At 40.5% G+C, this 21821-nt stretch overlaps 2 protein-coding genes across 3 annotated transcripts in view; both read left to right on the top strand.

Moving 5' to 3' along the window:
• Positions 1–7886, top strand: part of TCF25 (TCF25 ribosome quality control complex subunit) — a 45450-nt gene extending 37564 nt beyond the window's left edge. The window contains exons 15-18 of one of the 2 annotated variants that reach the window (XM_074200736.1): positions 990–1080; positions 1887–1966; positions 7055–7127; positions 7598–7886. In XM_074200736.1, the coding sequence (XP_074056837.1) occupies positions 990–1080; positions 1887–1966; positions 7055–7127; positions 7598–7783 (430 nt within the window). In that variant the 3' untranslated portion in view covers positions 7784–7886. The remainder of the gene's footprint in view (positions 1–989; positions 1081–1886; positions 1967–7054; positions 7128–7597) is intronic. The other variant, XM_074200745.1, reaches the window with a different exon arrangement.
• Positions 7887–20870: 12984 nt separating this feature from the next.
• MC1R (melanocortin 1 receptor) lies at positions 20871–21821 on the top strand. The gene has a single exon (XM_074223002.1). The coding sequence runs from the start codon at positions 20871–20873 to the stop codon at positions 21819–21821; it is 951 nt and encodes a 316-aa protein (XP_074079103.1).

The raw sequence follows: 21821 nt of genomic DNA, 5'->3' as shown, positions 1-21821 counted from the left end.
GAACATTTAAGCTTAGCTCTGCCCCCTAAGAACTTGTATGGTAAGTGATAAAATAAACTCCAGGATCTTTCCCTTTGTTTCTGACTTCATTTTTATAAATAACCACATCTTTGTTTTCTGCACAGGTATAAATACATTAAATTGATGGATTTGTGCCAAATGACTTAAGAAATGTTGCCTCTATAGTTATTGTTTGTAGAGTACTGCTCAGAGCTATAGAAGAAAAAAGCAAGGTTTTGATTTGATGCTATTCTCTTGTCTAGGAGAAGGGTGGGTATGCACATACACAGACATATCTTTTTGTATTTACAAGGTAACTAAAATAATACTGCATGATAAGTTCATTAGATTGAAAATAAACAAAATGTTTTTTGAGATTTGGGGGACCATTTCCTTGCATCATCTTTACAAGTTGAAAGATCTCATTGCTAGTTTTGAATCATTAAATATTTAGTTTTTATGATTGGCTCTGCATTAGAGATGTTGACATAGTAATTCTATATGAATTTGTATTGTGTGTAGTAGTAAAATTGCAACGTTAAGATTTGTGGTAGCATACAGATTATGTCTGAGATTTATTTGTGTATTTTCCAGAGAGCATGCCTGCCTGTGTCATAGCAAACATCATAACTGCCAGGAAAATGTATTTAACTGCTTCCCAGAAGCAGATGTAGCTACTACAAAGTAAATACCTCCTCCCGCACCCTACTGTCACTCAGCAAGACCTCTGGAGAATTTGAAATTGAAACTTTTGATGCCATTGGCTATAGGATTAACTTATTTATGGGTACTTAAGTGCTCATTTCATTTTGCTTGGAAAAATATAAAGCTGTTATTATGGCATAGTCTTGATGTCTCTGAACAAGTGTAGATCTGAAGCTTATGTCATTGAGCAGAACATTGTCTTAGCTCAGCTTGCTAGAGTGTTGCAGAATGTTATTTCATTTGTTGGTCTTTATTTTGTTCCTCTATTTTTCCTCCCTTCTTAGGCGGAAAGTCCGGTACCAGAGTGCCCCCAGAAATATCTATCGCCATGTGATCCTTTCTGAGATGAAGGAGGCCACCGCAGCCCTTCCTCTGGTAAGGAGCCTCACCAGCTGAAAAAGAAGGCATTGTATGTGTTATACAGTGTCACATGCACAACTTGGCCAACTTCTCCCTTCTAAGTGAGTCCTCTACTCCACTAAGTGTTTAATTAATCACTGATTTAATAGAGGCAAAGACTGCAGCTGTGAGAAGTCCTTGAAGGATTCTGCCTCTTCCTTCTCTTGAGAATGGGCAGGAGCCAGCAGGACTTGCCGCATTGTGGTGCAGAGCTCTCAAGCCCATAAGATTGACATGGGAGGGAATGATAGGGTGCTTGATTTGGAATCAGGGAGGTTGAGGTAGAACTCTTGCCTCAACAAGGACTAGACATGGAATGAGGCTGAGTCCTTTAGCTGTTTTTGAGCTCATTTGTGAAAGGGGAATGGATGTAGCAAGCAGCATCTGACAAGGCCGGTATGCCTCATGCATCCTGAAAGTGATCCATGGTGATTTTTAACTGTAATGATGACCAAGCATACAGAATCATACCCACTATTTGGCCATCTGTGCATTCAGAACTTGAGCCCAGAAGAAAAGTAGGAATGGCAGGATAGATCTATGGAGTTGAGGGAAAGACCTTGACACAAGTCTTTGACCCTGTCATCTCCTGTTTCTCTTTGCATGGGCCCCCAAGACAGGTAGGGGCACTGCAAGGAGCTGAGGTTGAAGCTGTCTGACTTTGAGGGAACCTTGTAAGTTAGTGGTTGGCTTTCCTCTGAAATGTATTGTGTTGTGGACACCATCCAAGGTGGACTAACAGAGCCTTCCTGAGTATCTTATTTTTGTATCCCTTTCTAAAGGAAGTGACATCCCAACCTGTGATGGGGTTTGACCCTCTGCCTCCCCTGGATTCCATTACTTCCTACACCAGACCACGAAGGTACTTTTTCCTACCCTTTTCCTTTACCTCCTTGCTCATACTGCTGTTTTTATTCTCCTCCAATTTGACAAAAGCAGAGGGGTAAATAAATCACTTGATAGGCTTTAAGGTAACAGGGAGATAATGGACAGAGATCAACTGGTACCCTGAATAACAAAAATCCCACTTTCTAGACTATATTCCCAATGTTTTTTTTATTTCATTTTTTTTTTTTTTGCAAGGCAGTGGAGTTAAGTGACTTGCCCAAGATCACATAATTATTAAGTGTTTGAGGCCGGATTTGAACTCAGGTACTCCTGACTCCAGGGCTCTATCCCCTGCACCACTTTGTTGCCCCATGCCAATATATTTATGAAAACTTTTTGAATTGCTGGGCCACCAGTTTTCCTCCAGTTTTTACTACTACACTTGCAAATGTCTATTTCTTAAGGTTCACTTGCTCCTATGGTTCTCCGTGTACATTTCTTTTACAGACATTGCATCTCAGGAGAAACTCAAATACAGGTTTCCCTTACTTAATGCAATAGGTATATTCAAGTAGTAGCTGGGAAACAAATTTCTGGATAGATAATCCAGTTTTTCCTTTGAAAATTAGTATAGGGCTAACTAGGTGGCACAAGTGGGTAGGCCCTGGAATCAGGAGAACCTGAGTTCAAATGCAGTCTCAGACTCTTAATTATTACCTAGCTTTGTTGCCTTGGACAAGTCACTTAACCCCATTGTCTTGCCAAAAAAAAAGTTACTGTATAGTTGCATCTGGGTTTCCATAAGGTGGGGGAAGGGATTTCTTTCTCCTCTTTCAAGTCATCCAGTAGAAAGAGTTGAAAATGCTTTCTTTTCATACTGTTAGCAAGGAGGGGAAAGGTGACATACTTCAGGCAGTTAGAGCACTGAGACCTCTTCTTACTGGGATGGGGGTTGATTGAGGGGAGGGCTTCTTGAGATTTTTTTCCACCCTCTCAGACTACAGAGATTTGTGCCATAGCTCCACATGTTCACCTCCTGCAACAACAACTCCCTCATTGTCAAGGCCACCAGTTCTCAGGGTTCTTTATAGCAGTGGAATTCTCCTCTTTAAGCAAAACTTCTTTGCAAGTGTGTGGCTTTTTTAAATGTCACTGCTTAAAGAATCAAGTTAGATATGGCAGTTTTTTTTTAATCTTCCAATAACTGTTGTTCTGAATGTAGCATAACTATATATTTAATGAGAAGGCTATGATGGTTTGCAATTCATTGTTTTCTAATTGGGAACAATATTAAATGGTGATTTACAGCAATTTTTTTACCCTTTTACTTTCATAAGCCAGAAATGTTTTATGTTTTTGTTTTAAAGCTAGAGTTTTGTTTAACAATCACAGTGCTGATTTTTCAGTAAAATTCTTTTATAATTTTAATGGAACCATGGAATGGTTAAATTTAGTAGTAAAACAAATAGGATGAATCGGAATTTCTAGAAGTAAACCCATATTGTTACGGTATCAAGAATCTGAAACAATCCAAAATGAACTCAGATTTCCCCACAGACCCTTCCCTCCTTCCAGACTTACTACTTTTGAGGGTGCCCCGTCCTCCCAGTCACTCAAATTTGAAACCTAGATGTCCTTCTCAACTCATTTTTATTAATCCCTCTTCTCCTGTCTCTTGCTAAGGACTGTCGTTTTCACCTTCCCTTGTCTCTAGACTGTACTCCGTTCTGTCCTCTGACACTGCCATAAGATCTTTATAATCTTTCCCCCTCCACTACCAAACACACGTTTTTCCAATCTTGTACCTTATGCCTTACATATCCTCTGCCACCCAGTGACACTGACTTCCTTGGCCATCCTCAAATAAGATACTGCATCTCTTGACTCCAAGCATTTTATTTGACTTTTCCCTTGCTTGGAATGCTCTTTCCTCATCAGAATCTCACCTACTTCAGGAACTCTTTTTGTTTGTTTTTTTGGCAAGACAGTGGTCACACAGCTAGGTAAATTAGGCTGGATTTGACCTCAGGTCCTCCTGACTCCAGGGGTGGTGCTCTATCCACTGCACCACCTAATCACTCAGGAGCTCTTTCTTGAACCCTTCCCTCAGTTGATACTCACCCAATTTATCCTGTCTCTAGCTTGTTTGTCCATAGTTGTATGTTGTCTCCCTCATTAGACTATTAACTACGGGCAGAAACTGTCTTTTACCTTTATTTTGTATCTCTAGTGCTTAGTGCTGGGACATAGGACAACCAAGTGGTGCAGTGGATAGTACCTAGGACCTGCAGCCTGGTTATGTGACCCCGGGCAAGTCACTTCACCCTGTTTGCCTCAAGCTTTCTCATCTTTAGAATGAGCTAGAGAAGGAGATGGCAGATCACTACAGTATCTTTGCCCAAAATGGGATTATGGACACAACTGAAAAACAAATGGTACATGCCGGTGCTTAATAAATGTGTATTGGCTTTGCTACTGTAATTGGGATTTGATGTTAGCCTTAGGTTTATGAATATTGGTTTTTATCATCAAATTCTTTTTTAGTAATGCTTGTATCTTTAGCCATCCCCTTTTAACCCATAATGGGTACTTAGGGAGTTGAAAGAATCTCTAATCTCAGCTGTGTGACTCCTCCCTTTGAAGGGGCTAACTGAAACCTATTTATATTTTATATTTTTTAATAGTATTTTTTCAGTTGCATGTAAAGATAGTTTTCAGCATTCATTTTTATCAGATTCTCCTTCCTTCCCTATTATGAAAACTTTTTGAATTGCTTGGCCACCAGTTTTCCTCCAGTTTTTACTACTGCACTTGCAAATGTCTATTTCTTAAGGTTCACTTGCTCCTATGGTTCTCCGTGTACATTTCTTTTACAGACACTGCATCTCAGGAGAAACTCAAATACAGGTTTCCCTTAATGCAATAGGTATCCTTCCCCAAGATGCCAAACAATCTGATGCAGGTTAACCATATGCAATCCTGGAAATATATTTCCACATTAGTCATGTTGTGAGAGAAGAAACAAAACAAAAAGGGAAATTCTCCAAAAAAAATGAAAAGAATAGTCTTTGATCAGCATTTAGACTCCATAGTTCTTTCTCTGGATGTGGATAGCATTTTCCATCATCAGTCTTTTGTTTTGGATCATTGTATTGCTAAGAAGAACTAAGTCAGTCATAATTGATCATTGCAGAATGTTGCTATTACTATGTACAATATTTTCCTGGTTCTGCTCACTTCATTCAGAATGTGCTCATGTCAGTCTTCCAGTTTTTTCTGAACTCTGTCACCTCCTCATTTCTTATAACACAATAGTATTCCATTACATTCATATACCACAGCTTATTAATTCATTCCCCAAATGATGGTCATTCCCTCAATTTCTAACACTTTGCCTTCATAAAATGAACTACTATAAATATTGAGTCTTTTTCCCTTTTTTTATGAGCTCTTGGAGATATAGACCTAGTAGTGGTATTGCTGGATCAAAGTGTAGGCTCCATTTTATACCTATTGGGCATAGTTCCAAATGGTTTTCAAGAATGATTCCACCAGCAGTGCATTAGTGTCTCAGTTTTACCCCATCTCCTTCAATAATTATCATTTTTTATCATATTAGCCAGTCTTTGATAAGTTGTGAAGTAGGTACCTCAAAGTTGTTTTAATTTGCACTTCAACAGTAAATTAGAGCATTTTTTTCATACAATCATGGTCAAATTTAATTTCTTCATCTCAAAACTGCCTATTCATATCCTTTGACTATCAATTGGAGAATGACTTGTAGCCTTAAAAATCTGACTCAGCTCTCTACATTTGAGAAGTGAAACCTTTATCAGAAACACTTATGTAAAAAATGTTTCCCATCTTTCTGCTTTTCTTCTAATTTGCATTGGTTTTGTTTGTGAAAATACTTTAATGAAAATTATCTGTTTTGCATTTCATAATGTTTCCTATCTTTTGTTTGTTCATAAACACTTCTTCTCTCCATAGATTTGGCAAGTAAACTATTCCTTGTTCTCCTAATATGGTATCACCCTTTATGTCTAAATCCTGTACCCATTTTAACTTTATCTTTGTATGATATTTTGGTCTTTGCCTAGTTACTGCCATCCTTTTCTCCAGTTTTCCCAGCAGTTTTTCAGATAGTGAGTTCTTTTCCCAGAAGTTGGAGTCTTTGGGTTTATCAAATAATAGATTACTTTTATAATTTACTACTGTGTTGTGTGTAGTATCTATCTAATAAGTACTAATCTAGTCCCCTGATCCATCACTCTAAGCCAGTATCCTAGGTTTTGCTAGGAGAGTGAATAATCTACTGATTGGGTAAAAACAAAGTTGTTTCCTGTTTTGTCAATTTTAATTTTTTTTTTTTTTGCAAGGCAAATGGGGTTAAGTGGCTTGCCCAAGGCCACACAGCTAGGTAATTATTAAGTGTTTGAGGCCAGATTTGAACTCAAGTCCTCCTGACTCCAGGGCCGGTGCTCTATCCACTGCGCCACCTAGCCGCCCCCTACCTGTGTTCAAATCCGGCTTCAGACACTTAATAATTACCTAGCTGTGTGGCCTTGGGCAAGCCACTTAACCCCATTTGTCTTGTAAAAAAAAAAACCCCAAAAAAAGAAAACTTAGTAATGGAACATCTTTAGCATTGGTGTACCCTAGCTTCTACCTACTCTCAGAATTATTTTGTCCTTTGGGATGATGTATGAGTCTCCATCAGAATAAAACTAATATATTCTGGAATGTAAACTTTCACTCTTATCGTCTATGTCATGTGAACCTTTGTACTTTATATTCCCTCCTCAAATCGTGAGTGCCCCCAACCCCATTCGTTTTAGAAAACTACATCCTTTGGCCCCAAGTCTATTCTCTTACTCCCACTTTCATTGAGCTCCTTTTGTTTCTCCTCCTTATCTGTCTCACTGCTACTGATGCCACTCCTTGTTTGTCTTTCTTTTCTCTTCTGGGGTCAGGAGCAGAAAAATAAACAGCCTAAGGAAGTAGGATTAGGTTATTATATTCAGGGCTATACTCACAGACTGAAATCCACATGGTACACACAGGGCCAAGTAGAAGAAGAAAATATTGCAACTTTCTGATGTTTCCTGGTTTTCTCTTTCAGGGCAACCCGTTATTCCAATGAAAGCACATTATCTCTCTTCTTTCGATCATTGTTGCCAAATTTTACCTTTCAGGTATGTTAACAGTGAGTCTAGTGTTATTTCTGTCACATTCTTTTTTTTTTTTTTTCAAGGCAATGGGGTTAAGTGGCTTGCCCAAGGCCACACAGCTAGGTAATTATTAAGTGTCTGAGAAAGTTATCTTTGAAGCTTTGAATTCACCCAATATTGTGATCAGTTATTGCAAATAGCTGGGGGGAACAGACTAGGGCTTCTTAGAATTTTTTAAAGTTTATATATATTAAGATTTTTTTGATTTCCTCCACCTGTAGCCTTCCTGAAAGGTTAGAAATGAACTGTCCTCTGTGGAGAGAGGCATTTTCTTCAGTAAAAATCTTCTTCTGTCTTGGTGCTTATGTGTGGCATGTTCTTATAGTCAACATCTGCAGAAATGAGAACTTTATGCCCATATAGGACCAAAGCACACCCAGGAGCCTCTTCTCATGCAGTAGTTTCCTCTTCAGCCTCATGGCTTTTTCTTTCAGGGAGAAGACACACCAGATGAAATAGACCCGGTTGGCGCAGAAGAGGATCTTGACCAGGGCTTGAACAGGCTGATGGCAGCCATGCGAGACCTACTGGCCAACATCCAGTTCCAGGACCCTCCAACAGAAGATAACCCTGATGGGAATGGAGATGAGGATGAAGACGAGGATGAAGACTGGGACTAAGACTAGAGCATCCAGAATTCCAGTGATATGCTGTATAATTATGTTCATGATTTTTTTCGGTTGAAATTTAATAGTTCACTAAAGTAAAAAAGTAAGTGCTTAATTTATAAAGTCATTTGCCTCTTTCTTCTACATTTGGAAGAGTTCCTCATTAGGATGGTTGCTTTGTCCTAAACAGGGCAGGATATCAAAGTTCTCTGAAGTGTGCTCAGTGTGAAGCTTAGAAGCAGACCAAGCAGTAACTGCTAGTGACTGAGGACTTGTCATCTGTTGCTGCCATCACTTTCTTTCATAAGCTTCTATTTGGGATAATAGCTCATACAGGGTTACTGTGGAGTCTGTGCCTAAGATAAATCTGAAGCTCTAGGGATAAATGGAGTCCCATCAGCCTTTGGGGGTACTCTCATGCACCACTCTTTCTTGTCAGTCTGCCCAGTCCCAGAGTGGGGGGCCTCTTTGGGGCTATGCGGAAGAGGATTCCTAACCATTTCCAAACAGTGGTTTTGTCCCCTTTTCAGCTGCTCCTTGGAACACTTGAGAGATCTTCGGTGCCCAGTTGGTATGAAGTAAAGCCACTTGTTTTAGAGGAGGAGCACCTGGAGTGGGAAGGATATAAGACCTGGTTCTTCTTCCCCTGTAACTTAGCTAACCTCTCTGGTCTTAGTCTTTTCATCTGTAAAATAGGACCACTGATGTTTGCACTAAAAATCCCATGGTAGAGGTGTTAGGAAACAAATTTGTAAATGTGACATATTGAAAAAGTGAAAGGAAATCATGAACATTATCATTCCCTAAAAGGAAAGTTGAAAGGCTATCAGTAATTATAAACTTCTCATCTTTACAAATCATCTCTAATTGCAAGCTTAATTTACACGTCCTGATAAAAATAGGTAGATTTTGCCAAATGATACCATACAGTCGCTCATTGGAATAAAATATGCAGAGACTAGAGGATTCTACTGTATTTGTTGACTATAAAAAAAAGTAATTGATTTAGCAGAACAGAATGCAATCTTTGAAGGCTCTTTCATCAAGATACCTTTCTTCAGGACATTTAAGATTACAAAATTGTAGTGTTGGAAGGGACATCTGTAGCCAGCTAGTTCAACCAGTGGCTAAATAAAAATGTCCTCTTTAGTGTTCATAACAAGTGGCCACCCAGCCACCCTTTGCATGAAGACCTGCAGGGAGGTCCAACCTACTCCCTTCTAAAGCAGCACATGCTGCTGCTGGTGGACAGCTCCACTTGTTGGCATCTTTCCACCTGTTAGATCCAGTTCTTTCCTTGGGGGCCAAGTAGAATAAGTCTAATCCCTCTTCAGTGTGACAGCTCAGACACTTCAAGATAGCTCTTTAAGTCTTAACTTTTTCTAGTTCGTTTAGCTAGTCTCATGTCATCCACTCAAAGCCCATTACACCTTGAATGTCCTCCCTGGAACACCCTTCAGCCTCTAGCAATGTCCTTCCTAATTTATGGTGCCCACGATAATGATGGTAAGAGTTATAACTAGCTTTTAGATAGTGCTTTATGGTTTGCATATGTATATACAATCTCATTTGAACCTCAAAACCACCAGGTGAGGTAGATGCTCCTATCCCCAGTTTATAAACTGGGAACTGAAGCAGACAGAGGTTAAGTGGTTCACCCAAGGTCATGTTACCTATAAAACTGAACATAATAATCTAGCTATACAGTCTTACCAGGTTAAAATACAGCAGCACTACCACTTCCTCATTCCTCCCTGGACTCTAGGCCTTTTTTACTATTGCCTAAGATTGTATTCATTTTCTTGACTGCCCTAACCCTGTTCACTGACATTGAATTGAGGGTCACTCAAACTCACATATCTTTTTCAGAAGGACTTGAGTCTAACCATGCCCCTTTTAGTATCTTGATTTTTAAAACCAGTTCTAAGATTTGACATTCATTAGATTTCATCTTACTCATTCCAGCCTAATGTTTTCATCTGTCAAAAACTCCTGTTTTTCATTTTGTTGATTCTCCATCCTAGCTTTGCATCATCTGCAAATTTGATGTGTGCCCTCCCTCCCTCTAAGTTATTGATAAGTATGCTAAACTATACAGGGCCAAGTTGTAGCAAAGCCATTAATGATAATTCTTTAACCAGTTCCAAACACATTACAGTATTATTATCTATCATCTTTTCCACTAGAATAGCTAGGACACTGTCGAATGCTTTGCTAAGTCTAGGCAAAATATATTTCTAACATTAATCTGATGGTTTTTAATAACCTGTGGGACCTATTCTTTGATGAAACTATTATGGCTCTTGATGAATAAAATTTCTAAAAGTTCTCTCATCATCCCATCAAATCATTGAAATCTGTAAAATAGGAAGTCTCATCAAATTGCCCTTCCTATTACCTCCAGAAAGAAGGTATTCATGAATTCCTCCATTGCTCCACTTGACAGTTTGTCACTCTCCCAGATCATAGCACCCATTGCCTGGTTACCAGTCTCTATAATCTTGTCTTTCCCCCTAGAATGTAAGCTGCTGGAGAGCTGGTACTATCTTTTGTGTTTAGAAAAATATCTGGTACTTAGTAAACGGTAAGGACTTTGTATGTATTCATAAATCATGGCTTTTAACAGCTACAACAATAATAACACATTCTAGAATTTGGTTAGAAATTCCATTTGAACTTGCTAACATGGAATTCATAGATACCATTCTCTTCTCTTTTTTTGAAAATTGAAACTTTTGGCCTTCTTCAGTTCTGAAGTACCTTTCTCATTCACCACAGTCTTTCAAAGATCACAGACAATGAGGAATCATGTCTACCAGTTCTGACAGTGCCTGAGAAGGCAGATGCAAAATGAAAGGGATTCTGTGTTGATACAGAAATCTTCAGACGCATCCAGTGGCTTATTGCAAGTACCCCCAAAACTGCACAGCCTCCTAAATGAGATCCAAAATGTCTTAAATCTTTGGTCTAACTATTCATGTAGGAAATATGGATAAAAATGGAAAATAATGAATGAAAAATGCTTATTGTCCAGCTGACTGATCCACCTTGAAAAGATACCACAGATCAGCAGTGAACTGAGTAGGAGGAAGACAGTAACCCAGTTTCCATGTGGGAAATTGTGTAGGACAGTATGCTCACATAAATCAGCTCCGTGGAAAACTCTAAAGTATTGGCATTATTCTTCCACTAAAGTCTTTCTATGCTTCTTCATGGCTTAGAGGTGATGCTAGGCTAGAGTCGTGGAGGATATACCAGTGGAACACAAAGTCTACAAGATCTTACCAAGAAAGAATGCCTTCAACTGTGGGCGCAGGGATGCATTATCTATCCTGTCAGAGGAAGACTATAACAGTTAAGAGGCCAAAAGATTGACTTAAGTGTTAATATTAAGTCTTCTTGGCCATAGCAGCTCATGAAGATCATCTAATAAGCAATATATGTGGAGGTGATATTTATATTGATAGCACTAACAAATGTTCTGAAATGTTATGATTATTTATTTTGGTTGATTCTTAGGACTAAGGGCTCTAGTAATTAATCATTGCTACTTAGTCCCCCGAAGTTTTTTTTTTTTAATTTCTTTTGGGAGGGAGGTTGCCAAAAAGGGAAGAAAGACTCCTGATATTTTTAGCTTCATATGACTGATGTATAAACCTGGTCCTTGAGGGTGATTGAGGGTGCAATTCAATTTTGGAGACTTTTTAGATACAATCTGTAAACCGATACCATGAATAGGAGCAGAGAAGATGGTTTACATAGGGAGGCACTGAGAAATCTGCTAGTGACATTTAGCCCCATTAAAGAATGTAGCTTGGGCAATAATTTTTTTAATCAATTTTCTTGCTTTTGTAGTAGAATACCAAACTCTCATTGGAAATCAGGGGAAATGTAGTGGACTCAGGGCACTAAAAAAATTGCAGTAACCTTTTGATTCATTGAAGAGGCAGAGTCAATGAAGAACTAGAGATGCAACAATGCTGGGAGGGAAAATAATGCTGTAACTGGTTAAACCAGTCCAAAATCAGAATGCAAGTTCTAAACCTGCTCTGTGAGGGGACTTATTTACCTGCCTTTAAGAATGATCCTGAGATGATATCCCTGTATACAAGACTCTAGAGGCTCACGGCAAGGCCTTCTGGGTCATTGAACAGAAACACTCACTTCCAGTTGCTGCACCTGGATATTCACCTAAAAATGAGACCTGCTGAACAAACAGACCAAGTTGACACCATAATGGAAAGCGTAGAGGTTGATGAGGTCTGCCAAACCATTGTTGGCTAAATTGGAGATGGATCCAGCCACTATAGAAAACAATATGAAATTATGGAGAAGTGAATGAATTGCCCATTCCTTTTGACCTAGGGATCCTACAGTTGGGCGTGACCTCCAGAGAGGTTAAAAATGAAAAGAGCTCATGCTCACATAAATACAGCAGCACTAATTTGAGTAAAGTTTTGTTTTTAAGGGAGAAAAAGACAGGATGAGATGGGAAATATGACCCAAATGAGCATCAGTAGTTTTTCCAAGATTGTGGAAACCCTCTGTTCAGAAGTCTTGGGTTTAGTGTAAAGGGATACTGGGAGATCCAGAAGGGTGTGTTTTCCTACTTTTTTTTTTTTTTTTTTTTTTTTAGATTTTGCAAGGCAAATGGGGTTAAGTGGCTTGCCCGAGGCCACAGGCAGTGTGTGAGACCGGATTTGAACCCAGGGACTCCTGACTCCACGGCAGGTGCTTTATCCACTGCAACACCTAGCCGCCTCTGTTTTACTACTTTCAATTAAGCCTCTGAAAGGACTTGATAAGTCACTTAGTCCAGCGCCTTCACTTTACCAACAGAACCCTGGAGAGATTTTATGACCAAACCTGAAACCACTGCATCGATTCCTAACAATGGGAAGGACTGATGCTGCCTGATCATTTCTAGACTCAATGCCTGGAGGAGGTAGATGGACAGATCTGCCTCCCACCTATCTTGCTCTTATACTTGAATCCTCTCCAAAGAGGTTTTGGACACAAGATACGCTCCTTGGGCCTTTGTGTGTATATGTGTGTGTGTGTGTGTGTTTAGGGGAAGAGTCAGGCAGGTTGATACTAAAGAAAGAAAAAATTGCTTTGATGATGAAATTTAAAATACAAGAGAACAGAAGGCACTTAATTAGGAACGAAAGATAAGGCAGTGTGGAACTAATAAATTAATGATAAAATAATTCTGTAGTATTTTAAGGTTGTCAAGGCACTTTGCAAATATCTCAAATCAACCCATATTGCTCTAAAAACCAAACTGTATATGATGGCGATTCGTGGTTTGATATGTAGTGCTCTTTTTTCCTTCTTAGGGACTAGGTGGCAAATTGGATAGAACACTGGACCTGGAGTCAGGAAGACCTGAGTTCAAATCTAGCCTCAAGCACTACTAGTTGTGTGACTCTGGGCAAGTCATATAATTGCTAACTGCCTCAGTTTCCTCATCTGTAAAAGGGGATAAAAGTACTACCTACCTCACAGGGTTGTTGTGAGGATCAAATGAGATCATATCAAATGCTTATTCCTTTCCTCTTCCTCTTTGTATAAGGAAATGTTCATGTTTGTTGATTTCTGTAAAATTCATAACAATAAAATGAGGGGAAAAAAAAGAAGTGCTCCTACTTGAGGTCTTTGGGGCTTTGAATAGTGCTACTTTATCTGAAACTGTTGGGTTGACTAAGAACATCACCATGTCTCCCGTGAGCTAATAGAAGAGACTCTTAACTTATAAAACATAGGGCATTTAGTATATCATTTGATAGATAATAAAATTGCAGTCCATGAAAAAGGGGGATTCACTCAAGGTCACACAATTACTGGCTTGACTCATGGTCTCCTAATTTCCAGGTTAATTAATCTTTACACTACTCCAGGAGCCAAAGAAGCAAGGAATGAATTTAATTCATCGGAGGGTCATAGGTCAGAGGTCCTCTTGTCATAGGAACAATAAGACTTAGTGTGATTTGGAACCTTTTCATTAAGATCATGATTAAAACCTTTCCAGGCTCTTGTTTAGACTATTCCCTGGTCAACCTGGGAATATGATGCTGCCAGTTAAAGGGAATACTACTGTCTCAGAAGAGACATGGAGAATCATTTACCCTGTCACCACTGCCAAGCTTCTCCCCATCTTAATCAGCACTCTCTGAAGTGGGCTTCCAGAATCCAGGTCCCAGAAGAAGTTAATCCACTTAAGCTCTGGAACTCCCTGCCTCTGAACCAAAGCTTACCAAGTCCACCATCTCTGACTGGCTGCAGATGAGACCATGATTCAGTCCCGTCCAGCTGGGGCCATCTTACCATCTTCAGAGGCCCTATATATGTAATATCTCCTTCCCGCCCCTTTCATGCCTTGCTCAGGGCACAAGAACCACATCAATACCCCCTTTGTTTATCAAAAGGATGTAGTGACTGGCTGTCCTGTGAATCAACTGACCAGTTCTGTGACTCTCCAAACCAAACTGTTCTTTGGCCACCACTCCCCTAAACATGTCTTTCCCTTTTAGAATCTAAATTCCTTCAAGGCAAGAGCTGTCCCCATTTTTTTTTTTTTTTGGTATATCTATTTTCAGTGCTTATAAAAAAGTATTTTTGCCTTCATTTGTTCATGGTGGACAACATGTAACAAATGAACATCATGGGGCAGCTAGTGTGGTACAATGGACAGAGCACCGGCCCTGGGGTTAGGAGGATCTGAGTTCAAATCCTGACTCAGACATTTAATACGTAATTAGCCGTGTGACATTGAGCAAATCACTTAGCCCTGTTGCCTTGCACAAATCCAATAAATAAAATTTATGCAGGGGGGAGAATAAATAAACAAGAATGAGAGACACCCAAAGGACTACCAATGTATTCTGGTGGTATCCCTGGACTTCAGGGGAACCTGAAGAAGAGTCTCAGCAGGTTGAGTGGTGAATTTTCCCTCTGGGGAATTTATGGGAGAACCTGGTTGAGAGTCTTAGAGGCTAACCAAGCATGGTTAGGTTACCATCTGCTTTGTGGAAAGGAATACCCACATCTCCATCTGTTGGAGTTTTGGAGCTGACCTATTGAGTAGATTATACAAGTTCCTTTTCTGGTTATATCACTACTCAGAATTCTACTCAGGGAGTGCATTGCCATTGTGGGGAGCCAGAGCAAAAGGAGAGAAAACTCATATCTGTCAGTTCCTCTGGTGAAAAATTTGGGGGAAAAGGCAATTGAAGTATTGGATTGCATTTATCTGTGAGTTGCAGTTTAGATTTGTCCTAAGGACTATGGAATTAACACTGTGACCATGGCCTTCATAGGCCTAACCAAGTGACCATATTTATCTAATGAGAATTTATGTAATGTGGGTGCCCTGAGGGAAGATCACCCCATCTCAGTTGCCCACTGACCAGGGTCTCGCCAGGAAGAAGCTGCGGTCAGCTCTCTGCCAAAGGTTGTCCCATTCTCACGCTCTTTGAAGTCTTGTGTATCTTGGTGGGTGGGGATCATCTACATCAAAGGCCCCATTTATACACTGAAAATATCACTGAAATCCAGACATCTCCTTTCTGCAGTGGTCAGAGACAGTAAAACTGAAAGAGAGCAGAGTCCCTTGGTCCTGATTCTGTACCATTCCCCAAAGACAGGAGCTGGAGTTATTCCTGGGCTGATTAGACCTCTAGAGGTAAATTGGCAGAGGAGACTCTTGACTCCCTACTGCCAAGGAAAAAGTGACAAACCCAAGGAGGGATTGTCTAACTGAGGAGGCTTGGCTTTCAATGGTCCCGATAAGATCCGAGAGATCTCACAATTTTCCTCTACACCTTTCCCCCTTCTCCCACCCTTAGTTTTCAGATGTGGAGACACAGACCCATAGGTCATTTATCCAAAATAAAAACTAATATGGTATTTCATAAACTCTCAAGTGCCAGGGCATGGTGAGGACCTCTTTTATCCAACTAGAGCACCTGCGGTCTTGGGGTATTAGGAAGATAATATTAGTGGGTCATGATGCCCTGAGTTCTTTCACTCTACTATGACAATTTTTTTTTTTTTTTAGATTTTGCAAGGCAATGGGGTTAAGTGGCTTGCCCAAGGCCACACAGATATGTCATTATTAAGTGTCTGAGGTCGCATTTGAACTCAGGTCCTCCTGACTCCAGGGCTGGTGCTCTATCCACTGCACCACCTAGCTGCCCCCAACAATGTTTTTTAAACCAGGAAGAGGATTAAGCAGTGGAAGCTAGACTTTAGAGTTGAAAGATCAACTAGCTCAGACTTCTCATTTTGCAAGGAAATAAGCCTTTCTATAGCCCCCACTATGAAGCAGACATCATTCAAAGCCTTTTACAGATATTTCATTTGCTCCTCCAAACAATTCTGAGAGCTGGATTCTGTTATGACTGCCATTTTGCCATTGAGGAGTCAGGCAAAAATTAACCGGGATGGCCGGCTGGACTGGCTAACACAGCTAAGTAGAAGGGTCACATCTCCACAGTTTGATTGGATGCTTTCCCTAGATGTATCATAGTCTGGAAAAGACGGAGAGCCATTGATGTGAAACGTGACCCCAGATATTGAATGGGACATCAGCAATTGAGTTCCAGTTCCATCTGCACCTCTGACTTGAAGGTTTATCCTTGTCTCAGTTTCCCTAGCTGCAAAATGAGGCTAATAACCCCATTCCCTGTGAGAAATGGAATTATCGATGTGAAAATGCTTTGAGCGCTTTGGAAGAAAGACAGTATCCAAATCCATGCTATTTGTAGCCAACGACATTGTGGTAGGGGTGAATTCTCTGTCATCACACCACCCTCCCTGTGGGCACTGTCTGGTCTGCCATGAATGATTTTCAGTGTAACGTGCTCAGCTTCTGGCTAACCAGTACTGGAGCCGAGAAGTCTAGGTTTGATGTGACTCTTTTCCTAGGGCCAATGTGGTCTTGCTGGCCAGTGAAAATGAAAGAATAGAGGGAAAATAGAACTGGGCCTCATCCCAAACAAACCCTTGCTTTGGGTTGAAGAGCGTAGTCAAAAAGGCATAGAGAGGATGCTGCAAATTATGGATGATGATAATAGAAATATAAATTAAAACAACTCAGGTCTTACCTTTCATCCTACACAATGGCAAAAATGACAAAACACATAGTCTTGGTAAGACTAGAGGAAGACAGATATAGTAATATGTCGTTGGTCCAACTCTTCTAGATGAATCCTAGAATTGGAATTCTAATAAAAAGATAGCTAAACCATTGATAATCTTTGACCCAGCAATAAAACTATTAGGAATATTCCCCCAAGAGGGTCCCATGTATAAAATATAAAAGATCTGGAAGGAATGTAGATGTCAAAGTCTGACTGAACAAGCAGTTGCATATGAATGAAATGTAATATAATTGGATTATAAAAAATGGCAAAGGGAAAGAATTTCAAAGACTCCTGGGAAGATTCAAATGAACTGATGCAGAGTGAAGTAAGCAAGTCAGGACAGTTTACATGTGATCATAACAATACAAAGGAGAACAATACTGAAAAGGCTTAATCAATGAATAATACCATGTCCCATTGTGTCTTCAGAGTAAGGTGACTCCTGTCTTGGAGACAATAAAGGAGATTGCTTTTTAGACCTCTCCAGAGCATTAATTTGTTTTGATAGACTATTTGTTATTTATTTTTAGGTTTTTGCAAGGCAAACAGGGTTAAGTGGCTTGCCCAAGGCCACACAGCTAGGTAATTATTAAGTGTCTGAGGCCAGATTTGAACTCAAGTACTCCTGAGTGCTCTATCCACTGCCACCTAGCTGCCCCATTTGTTATTTAAAAAAAGGGTCCTATTGTTGAGAGGAGCAAGGATAGGGTGGAATCACTGGGAAGTGACAGTGATATAATAAATTAAAAGATCACTAATAAAAACATAAGAAAAAAATGCTAGTCACCATCCCATCACCACCACCATGAATACTATAATTTCTCAAGCACACCAAGTCAGGACCTCTTGTTCTTATCCACAAACATTCCTTAGATAAGGAGCAGTCTTGGACTTCTAGTCAGTGGAGGAAGAATTGGTACGTGATATTCTGTTTCACTGATTCTACACTCAATCCAACCTCTGAAGCTGAGATACAACAAAGTATGGACCAATTCTCTGCTGCTTGGGCCACTTTTGGCCTAACAGCACCAAAAAAAAAAAAAAAAAAAAAACCAGAAAAAAAACCTCAGGTGTAGGGGCAGCTAGGAGGTACAGTGGATAGAGCACTGACCCCAAAGTCAGGAAACCCTGAGTTCAAATCTGACCTCAAACACTTAATAATTGCCTGTGTGACATTGGGCAAATCACAACCCCACTGCCTTAAATAAATAAAATTTAAAAAAAAAGAAAAAAAACACAGGTGCTCCACCAACTAACACCTTACCATCCATATGTGGAACCGTTAGTTACCACAAATAGAGAAGTTCATTTTCCTTAGCAGTATATTTTCCTCATTCCTAATGAGGTTGACACATACATTGCCAGAGTTAGCTCAGTGTTTGGGAGGTTCCAAAGGAAAATGTGGGAGAGAAGAGGTATTAGATTGAAGGTCTACAGAACTCTTGTGCTGACCTCATTTGTTGGATGTCTGGAAAGCTAGAACAGTCTACCAGCACCATACCAGGAAATTGAATCACTGCCATTTGAATTGTCTTTGGAAGATTCTGAAGAGCAACTGGCAGGAGCAGATCCAGATACTGAGCTGCCTTCTCCAGCTAAACTGCCAAGCATTCAAATGTTACTACAGAGAGCACAACTAAGACGGGCTGGTCACACTGTTTGAGTACCAAACTTACACTTGCTAAAAGATTATTTTATAGAAAACTCACACCATATGCTCACATGGGGGTCAGAAGAAGCGATACAAAGATACTGTCAAGGTCTCTCTGAAGAACTCTGGAAGATGGCTACTTCCTTTTTATTTTGACCTAGTATTGGACGTTCAGTGTAGAGTGTGTCTAAGATCTTGGGCCAGAGATCTTAAATAAAGGAATAGTGTTTTACTGGTTGGGAAAGAGAGTCAAACCAATTATTTGAATAATGAACTGGAATTCTACAAGTCTTTCTAACCTCTGTACCACCCCTGCCTCATTAAAGGTAATGATAGAACCTCCTTTCCTCCTGGCAACAAAGAGAATGAACCAAAAAGCTCCATACAAATTTAGCCTTTAGGGTTCACAGAACCTTAACATTGGAAGGGTCTTTGGAAGTTATTTGTTCCAAACTAGAATCTCAAAGCAAGAATACCCTCTACAATATAATAATGTTTGTCCTTCATTTTCTTTTTTTTTTTTTTAGGGTTTTTGCAAGGCAATGGGGTTAAGTGGCTTGCCCAAGGCCACACAGCTAGGTAATTATTAAGTGTCTGAGACCGTATTTGAACCCAGATACTCCTGACTCCAAGGCCGGTGCTTTATCTACTGTGCCACCTAGCTGCCCCTGTCCTTCATTTTCGAAGAGACCATGACATCAGGGAGGTGATGCCATGACATGCATATGAATAGGATTTAAGTGAGGGAGAACTGTTAAGTCGCCAGTCTCACTTTCTTCTCCAGAGTCATCTGTGTCCAGTGGCCAGATATGGACCAGGAAAACTGGACTTGGATGTGAAGCAATAATGGTTGTGACTTGTCCAAGGTCACACAGCTAGGAAGTATCTGAGCTCAAATTTGATCTCAGATTCTCCTGATTTCAGGTACTGCACTCTATCGACTAGTGACCTAGCTTCTGCTAAGTGTTGGGGAACTTATTTTAAACAAGGTAGCCCAATTTAACTTATAGGCAGTTCTCACTGTTGGAAAGATTTTCCTAATTTTGAATTGACACCCTTCTTCCTGTCAAAATCGAGTTTTCTTAGTGTAGCCCTCTCAAACTCTTCTTTGGGTTCCAATGCCAATTAAGAGTATCCTTAATTTGTTCATTTCATCAGTGCAACAATCAGGGACAATTTTAGGGTATCTACGATGGAGAATACCATCTATATCCAAAGAAAGGATTGTGGAGTTTGAACAAAGACCAAAGATGATTACTTTTAATTTAACAAAGTTATCTTATGTCATTTTGCTATCTCTTATATTTTATTTTTTCCCTTAAGGATATGATTTCTCTCCCAACACATTCAATTTTGATCAGTGTATAGCATGGAAACAATATAAAGACTATCAGACTGCCTTCTGTTGGGGGTAGGAGCAGGGAAGCGAGATTGGGGGAAAAAATTGTAAAATTCAAAAGACAATTTAAAAAAGTGTATCCTTAGGTTCACTGGAAGCTACTTGAATCTAGCAGGCAGAAACTATAGGACGTTTCCTTAAGGTCTCCAGCTTCCTCAGCTCCACCGAGTTTCATAACGAATCCTTCTGCTCTGCATGAGCTGCTATCATGTGGTCAATCAGCCTCCTTTGAAGGAGGAGCTCCACAGACTGACTTTAAAGGAAGGGCTAGAGAAGTTTCATTCTTCACAGGAACATCGCCTCCCATCCATTCCTTTGGACCAAGACTGAGCGCTGTGGCTGGAGTTTGTAGGGAATGCAGAAACGGTGGAGATGTGAACCTCGTGTCCGACCAGCTCTCTCACTTCACCCAGCTAAGGAAAAGAGATGAGAAAACCAAGAGGAAAAAAGAAAGAAAGGAAAAAACTTCCATTCCTGTGGAACAAAACAACCTGTGAGAGCAGACAGAAGAGAGAAGTGCATAGATTGAAAATTGGGGTTTGTGCAGTCAAGAACTTTGAGACTCTCTGGATAGTAGAGTCGAGAAGTAGAGAAAGGATGACTAGGCAACATTGGACGTGACATAGGCTATCCAAGTCTCTATTGTGCTAATGGAATCAGTAGGCTATCCTTTGACAGGTTAGAGAAATAATGGGTATGCGGGAGATGTGTTGGCTGTGATTCTTGTCTGAGTCCAAAGGGTGGGGGTGGAGAGGGAAAGGAAAGAAATTCGGGGGTGAGAACAATAAACTGAAATAGCAACAGGCAGCTGTTGGACTTTGACAAAGCCCCCCAGGGTAGGAATTTGGAAATTCCAATTCATCTGTGTTGCTAGTTTCACAGCCTTGCCCTTAACCCAGAACCATGCCGATGCCAGGTCAACAGAAGAGATTATTTAACTCTCTGAATGCCACTCCCCCAGATACCCTCCATCAAGTTGTCCCCACCAACCAGACAGATATTCCATGCCAGGGGCTCTTCATTCCAGATGAGTTGTTCTTGACCCTGGGGCTTCTAAGCCTGGTGGAGAATGTCATGGTGATGGTGGCCATCATCAAGAACCGCAACCTGCATTCACCCATGTATTATTTTGTCTGCTGCCTGGCTCTATCAGACCTTCTGGTGAGTGTCAGCAACCTACTGGAGACCTTGGTGATGCTACTGCTGGAGAAAGGGGTTCTGGTGATCCAGGCATCAACGGTACAACAGCTTGACAATGTCATTGATGTGTTGATCTGTGGGTCCATGATGTCTTCAATTTCCTTCCTAGGAGCCATTGCTGTTGACCGCTACATTAGTATCTTCTATGCCCTTCGCTACCACAGCATAGTCACTCCTTGCCGTGCTCAGGGAGTCCTTGCTGGCATCTGGGTGTCCAGTGCTCTCTTGGGTACCCTCTTCATCTCCTACTACAACCATGTTGCAGTCCTACTCTGTCTCATTGGCTTCTTCTTGTCCATGTTGGGGCTCATGGTGGTCCTCTACATTCACATGTTCATCCAGGCATGCCAGCATGCCAGGAGGATTGCTCGGCTACACAAGAGATACACCATTCACCAGCTGTCAACCCTCAAGGGGGCTGTCACCCTCACAATTCTGTTGGGCATCTTCTTCCTCTGTTGGGCCCCCTTTTTCCTGCATCTCACACTAATTGTCCTCTGTCCCAAGCATCCCACATGCACCTGCTACTTCCAGAACTTCAACCTCTTTCTCATCCTCATCCTCTGCAACTCGGTCATTGATCCTCTCATCTATGCCTTCCGCAGCCAAGAACTCTGCAAGACCCTCAAGGAGGTGATTCTATGTTCCTGGTAA

This window comes from Macrotis lagotis, chromosome 1 (genome assembly GCF_037893015.1).
Source record: "Macrotis lagotis isolate mMagLag1 chromosome 1, bilby.v1.9.chrom.fasta, whole genome shotgun sequence".
Lineage (NCBI taxonomy): Eukaryota > Metazoa > Chordata > Mammalia > Peramelemorphia > Peramelidae > Macrotis > Macrotis lagotis.
This window is presented reverse-complemented; position numbering and strand designations above follow the sequence as displayed.